Here is a 17,540-nt window from a genome sequence, read left to right on the forward strand (position 1 = left end):
CGGGGGGGGGGGGGGGATGAAGAAATTTGTATTTTGTTCTTTAGTCTTGTCATTTAGTGGAGTTGTTAAAGTTGTTTAGCTTAGTGACAGCAGTTCTGTAGGAGAGAAAGCCAATGATGATACAGTAATCGGAAGATTCGTAGAACACACAGGCATATTGATAGGTCTCATAACTGGAGTGATCCCAACTCTGTCATTTGTAGTTGTTGTTTCATCAAAATCAGAAACATAATAGTAGTTACAATGAAGTAGTATCAGTTATGCGTAATTAAGTCTGTTTGTCCTTTCTTGTGAGTCTAACCCTGCACTAGGTTCTGCTTGTGAATAAACCTTCATTCTCCAAGTGAAAAGTTGCCTTTTTTTTTTTTTTCTAATAGAAAGGGGAGAAGGAAAAAGGCCCCCAGTGTCTGCTGCCATTTCCTGCAGCTACAAATATGGGTCGCAGATTAAGTCAGGCTGTGTCTTTCTCTCCTACTTCCCATTCTAAGTCACAGCTGGAGAGCAAGGGAAACAGGGCAGGATGTAGTCAAGGATATTTTGTTTTTATGCATCCTGGTTTTCATGTACTTCTAAATAGAATTGGACTTCAATTTTCCACATCAGAGAAATTAAGTTGAGCTTTGAATCTATGAAATTTCATTGCTAACTCTGCTTTTTATAAAATCTTATTACTGGTTTGGTGACTCATCCTTTTTTAACAGACAACTTCTGACAATAAAATCAAACTGTAAATCTTTCTTCAGTTGACAGAATGATTTATTAATAGGTGACTCAGTTATTACAATAATGTATATCCTGGAAGTTGCCCAGAATACCTTCTTAGTTTCATTCCTTGCTGACAGGTCTTTCTGAAGGAATCTGTCTGTGGTGTTTTTAAGTAATAAACTCAGGATGGCCTATCTGAACTGAGATTCCTCAGTGGTTTGGATAGTCAGCATATTAAAACATGGCTTGTGTGGTAAATTCTTCTGTTGCTGCCTATATTGCTCTTTTTCTATGTACTACCTTCTCCTTTGTTGACTGTCTCTCCTGCCATTCTTACTGATTCTTCACATTTCTCTTGGTCGGTTCCATTTTATAGGAGAGTTCTTTGTTAAAAACTAGGGCCAGTTATTCATTCAATAAATATTTTTGAGTACTTATCAACTTCAAGATAAACTGCTAAAATTAACAGCATTGAATGTCTCATCAGACATGCCACAGAAAAGTCTATTCGTTGGTTAAAAGATCCTGAAGTAAAAAATTGTAGTTGGGGTAGACAGATGAGTTAACTGATAACGTGGTGCAGAGGAAGGTCAGACTCCTTCTCCTGGGGTAATTAGGGAAAGCCCCACGTACTAATATATCCCAAGTTAGGTGTTAATAGATGAGAGTAGAAACTTCAAGCAGGAGGGTAACTCCAGCTTCTAAGGGGAAGGGTAGACCAGTTTGGTCTACAGAGTGAGTTCCAGGACAGCCAGGGCTATACAGAGAAACCCTGTCTTGAAAAACCAAAAAAAAAAAAAAAAAAAAAAAAAAGAAAGAAATACTGAGAAGAAGGAAGAGGGCAGTGTGTGTGTGTGTGTGTTTCTGTGTGTGTGTGCGTGCGCGAGTGCATGTTTGTGTGTGAAGAAAGTAGTGGTTCAGGACAAGTGTTTGAGAGGAGAGGAGAATTTGAGGAAGTTTTAAGAAAGCTTTGTAGATCATGTGTAAAGGAGCTGATGACTTTTTCCTAGTAGGCTTACATGAGTCATAAGACTTTAATGTTATTGTGAATAATGACTTTCAGTAAGGATTATTGATAGTCCGTCATTGTTACTAACAACTGTTCTTGTCATTTGGCAATCCTTCCAAATTGTCTGTTTTTGATTATTTAACGTAGAAGGTAAAATTCTTTTTTTTTTTTTTTAAATTCAGAGAACTTCTTTTTTATTATTGAATATTTTCTTTATTTACATTTCTTAGTTTTTTGGTTTTTTTTTTGTTGTTGTTGTTGTTTTTTTTTTTGGTTTTTCGAGACAGGATTTCTCTGTGTAGCCCTGGCTGTCCTGGCACTCATTTTGTAGACCAGGCTGGCCTCGAACTCAGAAATCCGCCTGCCTCTGCCTCCCGAGTGCTGGGATTAAAGGCGTGGGCCACCACGCCCGGCAAAATTCTTAAACGAATTTAATGGAGACAGAACAGTCAGGCTTTGGGAAGGCATTTTGGAAAAGAACAAAGAGCATTTGGTTCCTGAGGAGTTAGTTTATGTGTGTGAAGTTGGGAAAGGAGGTGGGTGATGATACATGAGCCACAGCAAAGGAAAGAAATGATAGGATAATTGTGTGTTAAGGAGAGAAGGAATAGGTTTTTGTTTGTTTGTTTGTTTTTTAAAGTATATGCTAGGCTGGATCTAGTGGGTGGTCTGTAATCTCAGTGACTTTAGAGACCACTGCAGGATTGCTAGTTGAAGACAATATGGGACAACTTAGATTCTTGTCTCAAAATGAAAAGCAAGAAAGACTGAGGTTCTAGCTGAGTGCTTGACTAGTTTAGAGAGGGCACTGAGTTAAATCCCCAGTGTTGCAAGAGGAGGGGAAATGTATAGATTAAAGCTAGGGGTTGTAGCACATACCTGTAATCCCAGCCTTGGGAGGTGGGCAGAATTAGGAGTTCAAGATATACTTGGCTATATTCAAAACCCTAAAAATAAACAAAGCTACCCAACTAGTTGTAGCAGTTTTGAAATTATTGCTTTATATGGAGAATAACCTAGGCCTGGGAATGGACGGCACCCCTCAACTATACGTCTCAGCAGCTGGATTGGGGGGGGGGTGCAAACTACCTATCTCCTGTGTCCCTGCGTTCTCTCATCTCATAGCATGGCTAAGAGAATGATCGTTTCTACTTCAGAAGAAGGTCATTTTGAAGGTTACTTTATGTCTCTACCTAGGGGTAGAGAGAATGAAGACTTACCTTCAATTTGACAAACTACTTAGAAGAATACAGTTCAAAGAATTGTAGCCACTTGGAATTTAAGTGAATTAATAGGAAGGAGGGACCTGGCAGGGTAGTACATACTTGTGATTATGGAATTGGGGTTGCAGAACAGGAAGAATGTGAGTTTGAAGGCAGCTTGAGCTACATGGCGAGGTGTTAAAAAAAGAAGAAAAAATGAGATTGAGGGTCTCTTAGCTTTTCAGAGGTGACTGAAGTCATCCCAGAGAGAGTGGTAGCCAACTACAGTGAGAAAGACTTGAAGTGACTGGAAGGTTATAGTCATGGTGTCTACAAGATTTGTCACCCTCCAACACTCTTCCTCGTGGGTCTATATAGCCTTTTCATGAGTTTGAAAGTTGAAGACAGGCATTTATTGGGTGAGAGGAAACACACACATGGCAGCAGACATACAGAAAGACTTCTCAGAGCAGAGGCGGACTCAGAAAGCCAAATCTCCAGGATGTTTTAAACTCAGTAATAAAACAAACTTGGAACTAACTTCTCTGATATTCTCATTTCTTGGAATTGAAATCAAGTAAGATGAGATGAAAGAGTTGAGCTATGGTGATATTTAAAGATCATTCTTGCTTTAAAATTTTAAATCGAATTCTGTGACTCTTCAATCATGTAAAAGATACCATTACATTCTTTACTTTTTCTTTGGAACCTGAAATATCAGATATTTTTCAGAAATAAAGCATATTCTCTCATGGGAGAGAGATTTTACTTAATATAACCTAAAAAAATTGATGCATTTTAACTACCACCATTCAGTCTTTTAAAACATTGATACCTCTTTCAAGACTGAATCTTGTATAGGTAGTTTACAAAAAGCCTTTTGAAGTTTGTCTTGATTTTGTATATTAATGTGCTTTATTTTTCTGCCTTTCCGTATTAGTTTGAGATCCATTTTTGCAATCTGAGAAGGATTTTATAGTGTTTTTTAAATAATCAATAATTAATAGAGTTTATTAATTTATAGACAATAGGACTGGAGAGATGGCTCAGAGGTTAAAAGCACTGACTACTTTTTCAGAGGTCTTGAGTTCAATTCCCAGCAACCACATGGTGGCTCACAACCATCTGTAATGGGATCCGATGCCCTCTTCTGGTATGTCTGAAGACAGCTACAGTGTACTCATCGTATATATATAATAAAATCTTTTAAAAAATCATAGAAAATGTATAAAGAATATCATTAAAAATTGAATGGAAATGGAACAAAATCATTCACTTACAGTGTTATTGTCTAATATACCTTGTATATTATATATTGTATATTAGACCATGCACACACACATAATAGAAGGCAAAAATGGATGGGTGAGAGAAGAGAGACTGAAGTAAGCATGTAATATTGGTTAATGAACTCCCACCCTCAAGCTCCTTTATAACTGGAATGAATCTATTCATGAAGGTAGAGTTTTCGTGATCTAAACACATTCAGTTATACCTAATCGCACAACACTGCTTCATAGGGGATTACATTTCCAACACTTTTTGGGAAACAGTCAAAGCTAGAAGTTGTGTTAATAGGAAGAAGGCATTCTATAGAGTAAGTTACATGACCACAAGTTAGGTAGCTGGAGTGGTGTGAGTTGTAATCGGCTGAAAGGCTGATGGGAGTCTGACTATTTGAGGAAAAAGAAATAAGGGTGAGTGGCTCAAGATGAGCTCTAAAGCAAACAGAGAATGTGAACTCAATTGGGATTGCTTTAGGGAAGTTTCTGAATAAAAGGAAGGAAGCAATGTTTTAATAATTTCTTGGCAGAAATAAGCATTGCAAATGTAAGGGAAATAGGCAACAGGCAGGAGTTGAATTTACAGTTTTGTTGGCCTAAAAGAATATCAAAATACTTGACTAAAAATTTCTATTCTTTCACCTAAATTGTGGGGGAATTACTCTGGTTTCTTTGAGTGTATGGGTCGTTTGCATATTATATTGATCTATTTTGGAGGTAGTGGTGTAGGAAAATTAAAATTGGTTGGATTTGTCTCAGTGGATTTGTATTCTTGATTAAAAGAGATAATCTCCAAGAGTTTTTCAGTAGGGATGAGCAAAATTGCTTTGCTTTGTCTTTCAGTTGCTAATATTTACACCGTAGTCAATTATGTGGAATTAATATAATGTGATAGCACATAGTACTTGGACTTTTATTGCAGTTTTGCTGAATCAAAAAAAAAATTTACTATAGCCAAGCAAAAGGTATAATATAAAACTTTACTATGCTTATGAAATTCTAAAAGGTTGTTTTCTTGTTCATTTTGTTTGTTTTGTGAGAAGCCTTTTGGGAGCACATGGCCTGTTCTTTTTCTGTAACACCAACCTGGTTTTTTAACTACATGCTTTATATTTCACTCTGATACCTAATGAACATCTATAGTAGGATACATGCAGAACAAAACTCTTGTTTCCTTACTCCCTTACCCATCTCCTTCCCTGTTTTTTTCCAACTCTATAAAAAGTACTGCTGCATCTTTGTTCAGACCATAAACCTTTAAGAAAATTCTGTTTCCCATTTCCTCCTTTCTCTTCACTTCCATCCCTTTAGCAGTATATAAATGCCTCCCTTAAGATTATAAGAAGTCATGTCTCAGCACCCCGGGGGACTTTCTGCCACTTTTATCTCTTGACAGTATTATTGGTTGCATCCTCTTTTTTTTTTTTTCCCTCTTGGATATTTTTTTATTAGATAGTTTCTTTATTTACATTTCAAATGTTATCCCCTTTCCTGGTTTCCCCTCCAAAAACCCCTATCTCTTCCACTTCCACTGTTCACCAACCCACCCACTCCCACTTCCCAGCCCTGGCATTCCCCTATACTGGAGCATAGAGCCTTCACAGAACCAAGGGCCTCTCCTCTCATTGATGACCGACTAGGCCATCCTCTGCTACATATGCAGCTGGAGCCATGGGCCCTTCCATGTGTAGTCTTTGGTTAGTAGTTTAGTCCCTGGGAGCTCTGGGGGTACTGGCTAGTTCATATTGTTCTTCCTATGGGGCTGCAAACCCCTTCAGCTCCTTGGGTCCTTTCTTTAGCTCCTCCATTGGGGGCCCTGTGCTCAGTCCAATGGTTGGCTGAGAGCATCCATCTCTGTATTTTTCAGGCACTGGTAGAGCCCCTTAGGAGACAGCTATACCAGGCTCCTGTCAGCAAGCACTGGTTGTCATCCACAGTAATGTCTGAGTTTGATGACTGTATATGGGATGGATCCCCAGGTGGGGCAGTGTCTGGATGGCCTTTCCTTTAGTCTCTGCTCCACACTTTGTCTCTTTAACTCCTTCCACGGGTATTTTGTTCCCCCTTGTAAGAAGGACCTAAGTACCCACACTTTGGTCTTCCTTCTTCTTGAGCTTCATGTGGTCTGTGAATTGTATCTTGGGTATTCCGAGCTTCTGGGCAAATATCCACTTATCAGTGAGTGTATACCATGTGTGCTCTTTGTGTTTGGGCTACCTCACTCAGGATGATATTTTTCTAGTTCCATCCATTTGCCTAAGAATTTCACAAATTCATTGTTTTTAATAGTTGCGTAGTACTCCATTGTGTATATGTACCACATTTTCTGAATCCATTCCTCTGTTGAGGGACATCTGGGTTCTTTCCAGCTCCTGGTTATTAAAAATAAGGCTGCTATGAACATAGTGGAGCATGTGTCCTTATTACATGTTGGAGCATCTTCTAGGTATATACCCAGGAGTGGTATTGCTGAGTCCTCAGGTAGTATTATGTCCAATTTTCTGAGGAACCACTGAACTGATTTCCAGAGTGGTTGTACCAGCTTGCAATCCCACCAGCAGTGGAGGAGTGTTCCTCTTACTCCACATCCTCACCAGCATCTGCTGTCACCTGAGTTTTTGATCTTTGCCATTCTGAATGGTATGAGGTGGAATCTCAGGGTTGTTTTGATTTGCATTTCCCTGATGACTATGAATGTTGAACATTTCTTGAGGTGCTTCTCAGCCATTCGGTATTCCTCAGTTGAGAATTCTGGGTGCCCTTGCATTTGGAGCATAGATGTTCAGAATTGAGAGTTCTTCTTGGTAGATTTTTCCTTTGATAAGTTTGAAGTGTCTTTCCTTATCTTTTTTTATGACTTTTGGTTGAAAATCGATTTTATCCCAACATATACCCCAGCTTGTTTCTTGGGACCATTTGCCTGGAAAATTGTTTTCCACCCCCTTTACTCTGAGGTGTGTTTCCTGTATGCAGCAAAATGCTGTATCCTGTGTACATATGCAGTCTGTTAGTCTTTGTCTTTTTATTGGGGAATTGAGTCCATTGATGTTAAGAGATATTAAGGGATAGTGATTTTTACTCCCTGTTATTATTGATGTTATTTTTATGTTTGTGTGGTTATCTTCTATTGGGTTTGTTGAAAGAAAATTACTTTCTTGCTTTTTCTAGGCTGTAGTTTCCCGCTTTGTCTTGGCATTTTCCATCTATCATCCTTTGTAGGGTTGGCTTTGTGGAAAGATATTGTGTAAATTTGGTTTTGTCATGGAATATCTTGGTTTCTCCATCTGTGGTAATTGAGAGTTTTGCTGGGTATAGTAGTCTGGACTGGCATTTGTGTTCTCTTAAGGTCTGTATGAGATCTCCCCAGGATCTTCTAGCTTCCATAGTCTCTGGAGAAGTCTGGTGTAATTCTGATAGTTCTGCCTTTATATGTTACTTGACCTTTTTCCCTTATTGCTTTTAATATTCTTTCTTTGTTTAGTGAGTTTGGTGTTTTGATTATTATGTGACAGGAGGAATTTCTTTTCTGGTTCAATCTATTTGGAGTTCTGTAGGCTATGTTTATGGGCATCTCTTTCTTTAGGTTAGGGAAGTTTTCTTCTATAATTTTGTTGAAGATATTTACCAGACCTTTACTTTGGAAATCTTCACTCTTCTATATTTATTATCCTTAGGTTTGGTCTTCTCATTGTGTCCTGGATTTTCTGGATGTTTTGGGTTAGGATCTTTTTGCATTTTGCATTTCTTTGACTGTTGTGTCAATGTTTTCTGTGGTATCTTCTGCACCTGAGATTCTTTCTTCTATCTCTTGTATTCTGTTGATGATGCTTGCACCTATGACTCCTGATCTCTTTCCTAGGTTTTCTATCTCCAGTGTTGTTTCCCTTTTTGATTTCTTTATTGTTTCTATTTCCATTTTTAGATCCTGGATGGTCTTGTTCAGTTCCTTCACCTGTTTGGTTGTGTTTCCCTGTAATTTTTTACAGGGATTTTTGTGTTTCCATTTCAAAGTCTTCTACCTGTTTACCTGTGTTCTCTTGTATTTCTTTAAGGGAGTTATTTATGTCCTTCTCAAATTCCTCTATCATCATCATGAGATGTGATTTTTAAATCAGAGTCTTGCTTTTCTGGTGTGTTGGGGTAACCAGAGTTCACTGTGGTGGGAGAATTGGTTCTGATGATGCCAAGTAGTCCTGGCTTCTGTTGCTTATGTTCTTGCGCTTGCCTTTCACCATCTGGTTATCTCTGGTGTTAGCTGGTCTTGCTGTCTCTGACTTTGGCTTGTCCTTCCTGCAAGCCTGTGTGTCAGTACTCCTGAGAGAGTAGTTCTCTCTGGGAGGAATTTGGGTATGAAGAGCTGTGGTACAGGGTCAGCTCTGGGTTGCAGACAGAGACCAGAAGGATCCTGTAACCAGTTTATCCTTGGTTCCTATGTCCTGATGACTCTGTGAGTGTTCCTCTTGGGACAGGAATTTGAGGAGAAGTGGTGGTCTTACCTGGGCTCACAGGTATGTAGGCACTCCTGGGAGACCAGCTCTCTCCTGGCAGTATTTGTGTATGTATCTCTGTGGCACAGGATCAGCTCTGGGCACAGAGACCAGAAGACTCCTGTCCCAGGCAGCCCCTCGGTTCCTGTGTCCTGAGGGTTCTGGATGGGTTCCTCTGAGCAGCAGTGGAGGTCCTAACTGCACTTACAGGCCTGCCCACACTCCTGGGAGGCTTGCTCCCTCCTGGTGCTATTTGAGGATCCAGTTGCATCCTCTTAAAAGCAAATAGTGAGACAGTTTATTATGCAGCACATTTATTTGGAGGTACCCGTGCTGTGAAGAGGTAAGGTGAGGAAGTAAAATAGGACATATGGAGAAGTGAACATCTTTGGCCCTGTGTGATGTTGGTAACACCTGTGTGAGAAGTTACAAAATTAAAATGACCTGTCGCTTTGTCTGGTTTTGACCAGACAGATCATGCCTTTCTTTGTATGCTTATCTCAGTCATTGGCATCATGTTACATTAAGATAGGTATGATATTCAGTGAAATGCCCCTCAGCAGCTGAGGCGATCTCTGAGAACACTACCAGGTAAAAGCACTCCTACCAGCTCAAGTCCCTTTTTTCAGGGAGAACTGGAGGTCAACATCACTTTCCACAACAGGCCAGTCTTGTGTTACTAGATTCTATACCATATTCATTTGATTAACAGATCCTCCAGCAATCTAATTCATTCTCATGGAGGAAAACTAGAAGATTATTAATAAAATAAATTTCGGGTATCCCTGTGTAGATAGATGGTTTCAAATCGCATCTGAGCCTATATCTTTTCTCTGTGATCATTCTGATTCCAGCTTACTTTTAGATAATATTTTTACTAGTTTTACTGTCTAAAATAGTTAACATAGTCTTCTTAGGCTATGGTGACATTTATTAATTGAGGGAATTGATCTTCCCAACAGAATTGTTTCTCTGACACCTAAAATACTACTAGTCATTGCTGTAGCCTAATAGAACCTCTGCTTCCTTTTGAGGGGCACAGTGATTGCTCCTTCCAAAGGTGGAGGCCAGAAGGGGGCATCAGCTCCCTTGGAACTGGAGTTACAGGCAGTTGGTTGTGAGATCCCCGACACAGAGTCCTCTGGAAGAACAGTGAGCAGTCTTGACTGCTGAGCCATCTTTCCAGCACATTCAATGCAGTTCCTACTTCCTTTTGGCTTAGACAAAAGCATTTCTCCTTTGGTACCATGATATCTTTCACTGAAGACATGAGTTGGGAACAATTAGCAGATAGAGTAGGCAGGGGAGTTTGTACTTTACTTTTTATTCCCAATCCTAATAACTTTTCTCTTGAGAGATCAGCATTAAAGGTTTTTTATTTGGACTATATCCTGCAGCTTAAGAGACAGAGAGTACCGCCTCTGAACTGGTGCTTTTGTTACATCTACAGTGTAGGTCTAGTTGGGTTAGTATAATATTATAATAAATTTGAGTCCTCTGTCCCATGTTTATCTTATCTCTTATCTGGCCATTATTGAGAGAATACAATACAACACATTAAAGATATCCTTAGAAGCTGTGTTGATGTTTTATTAAGGAATAAAAACAACACCTTCTTCTTGGGTTAATTTGACCAAGAGTGAGCCCAAATTTCAATTCTCTGCTTTTCTCCCCATGTCTGTAGTCTGGTTACTGGCCTACTACTTATCTGTAATTTTTCTGTCCCTGTTACTTGTGTCTGTCTTGTCCCCAAATCTGGGCCTGTCCCTAACAAGGGGCTTTGTTCCATATTTATTGAAAAGCACAGGAAATATGACATGTGAACAGAATCAGAGATGCTTTCATAGAAATCTTTAACAGAGTATTACAAGAGAAGTTACTTTACTGGCTCCAGCTGGCTCTTGAAAACACTACTGCAAACAGACATCATTAACCTATATCCAGATTGCTTCCAACATTTATGGTGGATATTGGATGCTTCCAACATCTTGGCTGCTTTTAGCAAATGATTACCACAACACACATGCACAAATATATTACTTTGGGTAAGGGTAGAAGACTTCTTTGTTCATTTATTTTTGTGTGTATTCTATAGAATTTTGTTTTTATTATGAGGCTGTGTTTGAGTTCTTATCACACTCTAGTTTAAATTTATATCAGCTTAAACTCAATAAATTACTAACAGTGTTCTACACTCATCTCATTTATCGTTGGTATCACAAAATTACATTTACATATTGTATGCCCCAAATGTAAGCTTATAACCTTTGAAATATATTAATTGCTTACATTTTGTAAAAAACAAAATATCAAGTTGTACCCAAAGTTATTATTGTTTAGACTACCTACCTGTTAATTTACCTTTATTAGAACTTTTATTTCATGTCTTAGGTTATTAGTGCCCATTTATTTCACCTTATATTCTGGGCAGGTCTAGTGGTAATACACTCTTATCTATCTACCTACCTACCTATGTTTTAAATCTAGGAAATTTTAAAAAAGATTTATGTATATGAGCAGACTGTAGCTGTCTTCAGACACACCAGAAGGCGGCATCAGATCCCATTACAGATGGTTGTGAGCCACCATGTGGTTGTTGGTAATTGAACTCAGGACCTCTGGAAGAGCAGCCAGTGCTCTTAACCACTGGACCATCTTTCCAGCCCTTAAATCTAGAAACATTTTAATTTCTCCCTTGCTTTTGAATACTGATGTTGCTGGGTATAAGATTCTTTGACAGTTTTTTGTTTAGCACTTTGAACTGATAAGCATCAGCTTCCAATGTGATATCAAACCCTGCTAATCATCTTGGGACCCCGTGACCTCATTTTTTCATGCTGCCTTCACAAGTCTTTGCCCTTCAGAAGTTTAAAAGTTCTGGGATCGCAGGCATGCATCATTGCCTAACATGCATATTTGCTCGTTTGATTGGACCTTCTACTTCAGTAACTTAAACAGTTGTAATATAATAATACTTTCTCTGAGAAAATTTAATATGCTTGTTATCAGTGTATACATGCTTTCTTGTTTCATTGAATATCGCTTTATGTGTTTTTTAAATAAAACGTAGCTTCTCATCTAAGTTTACCTACTTTGTTAAGTGCAGTTTCATTAAATATTTATGTAAGTTGTTTTCAGTATTACATACAATACATAGTTATTCCATAATCTTTTGTTTATATATGTATTTCCTTGAAATTTTATTTAATTTTAATTACTGATTACAATTTTGAGACAGGGATTGCTGTGCAACCAAGACTGGCCTTGAATTTGTTAACATGCTGCCTGGATCTCCAAGTGATCGGAGAATAAAATTATGGGGTTAATGCTCTGAGTGTTTGTAACACTGTTGATTTTACCAAAAGAACTGCCAGCTGTCTTCTTAAAAGGTTATATCTGTTAACATTTTTGACAGTAATGAAAGTGCAAATTTCAGTTTACTTTCTTTTGGCCACATTGAGCTCTGTAATTAAAATTATATTTCTTGCTTCTTAGGTTAAAAAATAATAATAACTTGCTGGATGTCACGTGGCATGGGTCTTTAATCCCACCAGCACTGGCAAGGCAAAGACAGCAGGATCTCTGAGTTTAAGGTCAACCTGGTCATCATAACAAGTTTCAGACCAGCCAAGGCTACATAGTGATATGCTATGCCCCCTCACCATCCCTCCTCCTCCCCTGCCCCCCACCCCCCGAAAAAAAGATTACTTGACTTTGTTTGTTAATAAAGCTGTACATGTGCTTTGGTTTTGGTTTGGGATGTTGGTTGGTTGGTTGGTTTTTTTTTTTTTAATAAATTGCCTCCTATGTCCTTTCATCATTTTCTATTTGGTTCCTCCAACTAATCAGTAAAAACTTTTTAAAAAATATGTTTATTCTGTGAACCAGGAGCCTTTTGTGGCCGATGAATACATTGAACGTCTCGTGTGGAGAACCCCAGGAGGTGGTTCTAGGGGTGGACCGGAAGCTTTTGATCCTAAAAGGTAAACTTGGAAAAAAAAGTCCATAGTTCCAATATAGTACTAAAAATTGTGTTTAGAATAGAGATGACTGAATTGGAATTACTTTAAGTATTCACTGACAATGATTTTAATTAACAGTTTGTCCCCACCTCGAAAAAAAAAAAAATCTTAACAGCATTAGAAGTCTGAAATTGTGTTTTTCCTTAAGCATGTTAGCTAATTGAATAAAAGAATTTTATCCTTTATTAAGAATTTGATTTTTCCATTTAACATTAAATTAGAAAAGGCTGGTTATACTTCTGGAGTTACAAGATGGCTGGGTATGGTAGTGTATACATGTAATCTCAGTACTTTAGAGGCTGAGGCAGGGTTCTGAGTTGGAGTTTAGCCTAGAATACGTGCAAAACCCTGACTCTTGAAGGAAGGAACTGTTTTAGTGGAGCCCATAGTTAAGAGGCTTTTAATTGTAAAAAGACTTTGGATTTTAAAAGAGATAGATATTTTAAAGAGATTGAAATTTTAAGAATATGTAAAGACTGTGGGACTTTTAAAGTTATTTAGATAAGCAAATTAATAATAATAAGCTAACTACATCCTTTTAAATTTAATAGCTATAAATCAGGGAAACAGTCACTAAAATCTATAATGTATACACTTTTTTGTTGTACATTAGTCTTCTTGAATTTTAAATAAAGTAGAGCTTGTTTGTATATTTAATGGGGATTGTTGAGGTTTTTATTTACCTTAGAGATAATCCACTGCAAAGTCAATAACAACTGGCTGTATTTCTAAGTGCTATGTATTGTCAAAGTCACGTGACCTGTTCAAAGTGAAAAGAAAGTTATGACATTAAAGAAATTGCAACAAGATGCTGTAAAGAAAATGAATATGCATGTCCCTCTCTCAAAGGACCCTTAATAAAACCTTCATAAAGCTTGTCTGTTCCTTATGGTTACTGGCAGGCAAGTTGGTTGTACTATTATTTTCCTCTATTAGGTTATTAGAAGAATTTGTGAATCATATTCAAGAACTGCAGATAATGGATGAAAGGATTCAAAGGAAAGTGGAGAAATTAGAACAGCAGTGTCAGAAGGAAGCTAAGGAGTTTGCTAAGAAGGTACAGGAGCTCCAGAAGAGCAACCAGGTATGCATTTGGCTAAGAACGAGGAGTTTAATAGACTACACCATTGCCATTTTCCTTAGAGAATAGTATCTTCATTCCTTTTTAGCTTTAGGCTTTTTAACAGTTGTGTCAAATTACAGTAACTTCTAACTCTCTGGTCCTTTGGAAAAAAAATTAATGTGTTGTTACTGCCTACCATTGGCGTTGGCGTTGGTGTTGGCTACTAGATGGGTTCAGAATCCCATCTAGTAGTGCTACCCTTTTCAGGTTAGGGGTAGATGCTTGACAGTGACCCTTGCTTCACCTCTTATTAAATAAGCTTTCACAAGACTGACTAGACCATAGCCCTGCATTTTGAGAAACACCTTGTTAGTATTGATATTTAAGTATCATTTTAATACTGTTTAATCATAAATAAGACTAGACCTGGATCAAGTTATTCCTTAGAGTGGTAGTTTTTAAACCTTCCTAATGGGACCCTTTAATACTGTTTCTCATAGCATGTTGACCTCCAACCATAGAATTATTTTGTTGCTACTTTATAGCTGTACCATTGCTCTTGTTAAGAATCAGAATATAAATATTTGACATGTAGGATATCTGATACATGACCCCCAAAGGGGTTGTGAACTGCCAGTTGAAAGAAATTTGATTCGAGTAGTTTCACAAAAGTCATTAGGATATGCCTCAGCAAGGGTTCTACTCTGTGAGAAAAACAGGTATACATCTCTCCTCAGTCCACTTTCCAGTAACACCAAGCCACTAGTCTGCCCCGGGTCTATGCTTGACAACTTCTTAACTCCTCTTAGGTCCTGACATTCACCTGAATGTCTGAATCTTCCACTGGCTTGATTTAATTTGGAATTGATCTTTGTTAAGTGTCGTTTGGAGAGCATTGCTGAGCTTGGCTCACTCTCAGGGCTGGTCATCAGATTCTGTGGAACTACTAGTAAGCTCGTTTCTGCTAATGTGTCATTTATGTATTTGGTTAAAGAAGTCAATAATTTATGTATGGTAAGTGTTTTTGAATAACCATGGTGACAGTTTCCTTATACTTCTAATAAAGCTTTGCTTTTAGTAATAAAAAATAACGTTAATAGTTGAGGTAACAAACTAGAGCTAGTCTGTGTGAGTTTGAATTGTAACCTGACCACTAAGCTAACTGTATAATTTCAAGCAATTTAACATCTCTGAGCTATCTGTTTTTTATGTATAAAATGGGTTGTGATAACTAAATAAGTAAATATATTAATAGTAATATATAATTGATATATATATACATATACTTATATGATAAGTGATATATTTAGAATAGTATCTGATGCAAAGCAAGTCCTCAGTAAATGTTTCAGCTTTTCCCCCTTTAAGAGTAGAACAAAAGAATCCTGTTGAATTATCAGCAGTTATCAATTGTCTGCCATTGACAAATCTAAGGGATTCATTGCATTGTTTTTAATGTGTTGTAGGACAAAGGAAAGAAAATGCTGAAAGTAAAATAGTTTTGCTTTAGTAAAATAATTGCTACAGTTTATCTTGTTTACAAAACTTGGAAAAAACAATTTTATCACAACTATTAGTGTCACTGGCATTTGGAAGGAAGTATTAAGACAGTCTTGCTATGTATTGTAGCTCACAGTGGCCACTCCCTTGCATTGTTTTCTTATCTCAGTGTCCCATGTGCTGAAATTATAGCATGTATCAACACACCCAGCTTAGCATTGCCTTTTAAATATTTTTAATGTTAATTTTTTTAATTTGCAAGCCATAGAAATATAATTTTATTATTATTATTTTAATATTTTTATTAGGTATTTTCCTCATTTACATTTCCAATGCTATCCCAAAAGTCCCCCATACCCTCCCCCCGACTCCCCTACCCACCCACTCCCACTTTTTGGCCCTGACGTTCCCCTGTACTGGGGCATATAAAGTTTGCAAGTCCAATGGGCCTCTCTTTCCAGTGATGGCCGACTAGGCCATCTTTTGATGCATATGCAGCTAGAGACAAGAGCTCCGGGGTACTGGTTAGTTCATAATGTTGTTCCACCTATAGGGTTGCAGATCCCTTTAGCTCCTTGGGTACTTTCTCTAGCTCCTCCATTGGGGGCCCTGTGATCCATCCAATAGCTGACTGTGAGCATCCACTTCTGTGTTTGCTAGGCCCCGGCATAGTCAAATCAATTTCCTTTAAGCTTCTAATACATTTTTTAAAAAATGTTCCAATTTGGTAACAAGAGTGTTCTTTAAAAGTACAATTCCATGAACTGGGGAGGTGGCTCTGGATAAAGTGCTTGCTATGCAAGCATGAGATCCTGAGTTCCTAAAAAGCTGGGTTCAGTGTCTGCATGTATCTGTAACCACAGCAGCGGGGATGAGGTGAAGAGGTGGAGAACAGGCAGGATCCCTTTGAGCTTGCATGTTGAAATGGCAGCAAGCTGTCCAAGTTCAGAGAGTCCCTGTCTCACAATGTAAGGTGGAGCATAAGGTGGAGTGCAGTAGAGGAAGAAGGCTCCTGATGTTGACCTCTGACCTCTACACTGTATTGCATAGGCTCTTGTACTTCTCCACATGCATATGTGCCCTTCTCCAGAACTAGTCCTCTGATACTTAATAGTTGGTTATGTTATTCCTGTCATAACATAGTCATAGTTTTCACAGCCATTTAGGACTTTTGGGTGTCTGTGGTATAAAAGTTAGAAACTTGGTTAAGATTTTTTAGATTGTGTCGTGCTAGTGAGTATGAATTGTTTTGTGGTCCTCTTATACAAGTTTTGTTATTGTTAGTAGTGGTGAGGTTGGTATGTGATCTACCATTAATGCTTTGAGCTGGTAGTTTACTTTTAGTAGGTATTATATTACAAACTTAATTCTCTGATTGTATTTTTCTGTGCACAAATTTCTAGGTTGCTTTCCAACATTTTCAAGAACTAGATGAGCACATTAGCTATGTAGCTACCAAAGTGTGTCACCTTGGAGACCAGTTGGAAGGGGTAAACACACCTAGGCAACGTGCAGTGGAGGCACAGAAATTGATGAAATACTTTAATGAGTTTCTAGATGGAGAATTGAAATCTGATGTTTTTACAAATTCTGAAAAGGTAAGCATTGCCAAAAGAAATAATCAAATTTTAATTGGTTTGCCTTGTACTTTTCAAAAGATCTATTCATATGTGGGGATGCACATACCTGTGCACAGATGCCTTGCATTTTTATGAAGTTACAATTAGTTTATAAATGCTGAGGTAACTGTATTTTTAAGTATTTCCCTATCCTTTAACTATTAATGAAATGTATATAGTCTTTAATAGTTATATATTATTAGGCGATAGATCTCACCTAAAGTGATAATGAGCTGAAAAGAATTAAGGCAGCTTAGATCATGATCATTGAAAACTGGGTTGGTTATGTTATTCCTGTCATAACATAGTCATCTACTCGTCATCTAAAGGTGTGTGCTGTTGGTTGGTCTACAATCTCCAGAGAAGGCAACTTGGCTTGCTTTCCTCCCCTTAGGGGAAAAAGTAAGTCATCCTCGTGAATCATAGATCCTCCTTGTACTATTACCCACTCATGTCTTGAATACAGTCTTAATCCAAATTTACTGCATACAACATTAGATTATAAGATGTTAAAAACTAAGTATTAAGAACCTTTGCTTTGAATTAAGCAATGTATTTTTATGAGTAGGACTCTATAAAGCCAAAGGATTTATAATTTTTAGATTAAAAAAATGGTTTCATGTCTATAGATAATCCCTTTAAAGAAAAGA

At 37.8% G+C, this 17,540-nt stretch overlaps 1 protein-coding gene across 1 annotated transcript in view; it reads left to right on the forward strand.

Moving 5' to 3' along the window:
• Window positions 1-17,540, forward strand: part of Exoc5 (exocyst complex component 5) — a 52,854-nt gene that overhangs the window by 1,652 nt on the left and 33,662 nt on the right. The window contains exons 2-4 of the mRNA XM_021181304.3: window positions 12,575-12,669; window positions 13,645-13,792; window positions 16,675-16,869. Of these exons, the coding sequence (XP_021036963.1) occupies window positions 12,575-12,669; window positions 13,645-13,792; window positions 16,675-16,869 (438 nt within the window). The remainder of the gene's footprint in view (window positions 1-12,574; window positions 12,670-13,644; window positions 13,793-16,674; window positions 16,870-17,540) is intronic.

Source organism: Mus caroli, unplaced genomic scaffold (genome assembly GCF_978045245.1).
Source record: "Mus caroli unplaced genomic scaffold, Mus_caroli_1 scaffold_12, whole genome shotgun sequence".
Lineage (NCBI taxonomy): Eukaryota > Metazoa > Chordata > Mammalia > Rodentia > Muridae > Mus > Mus caroli.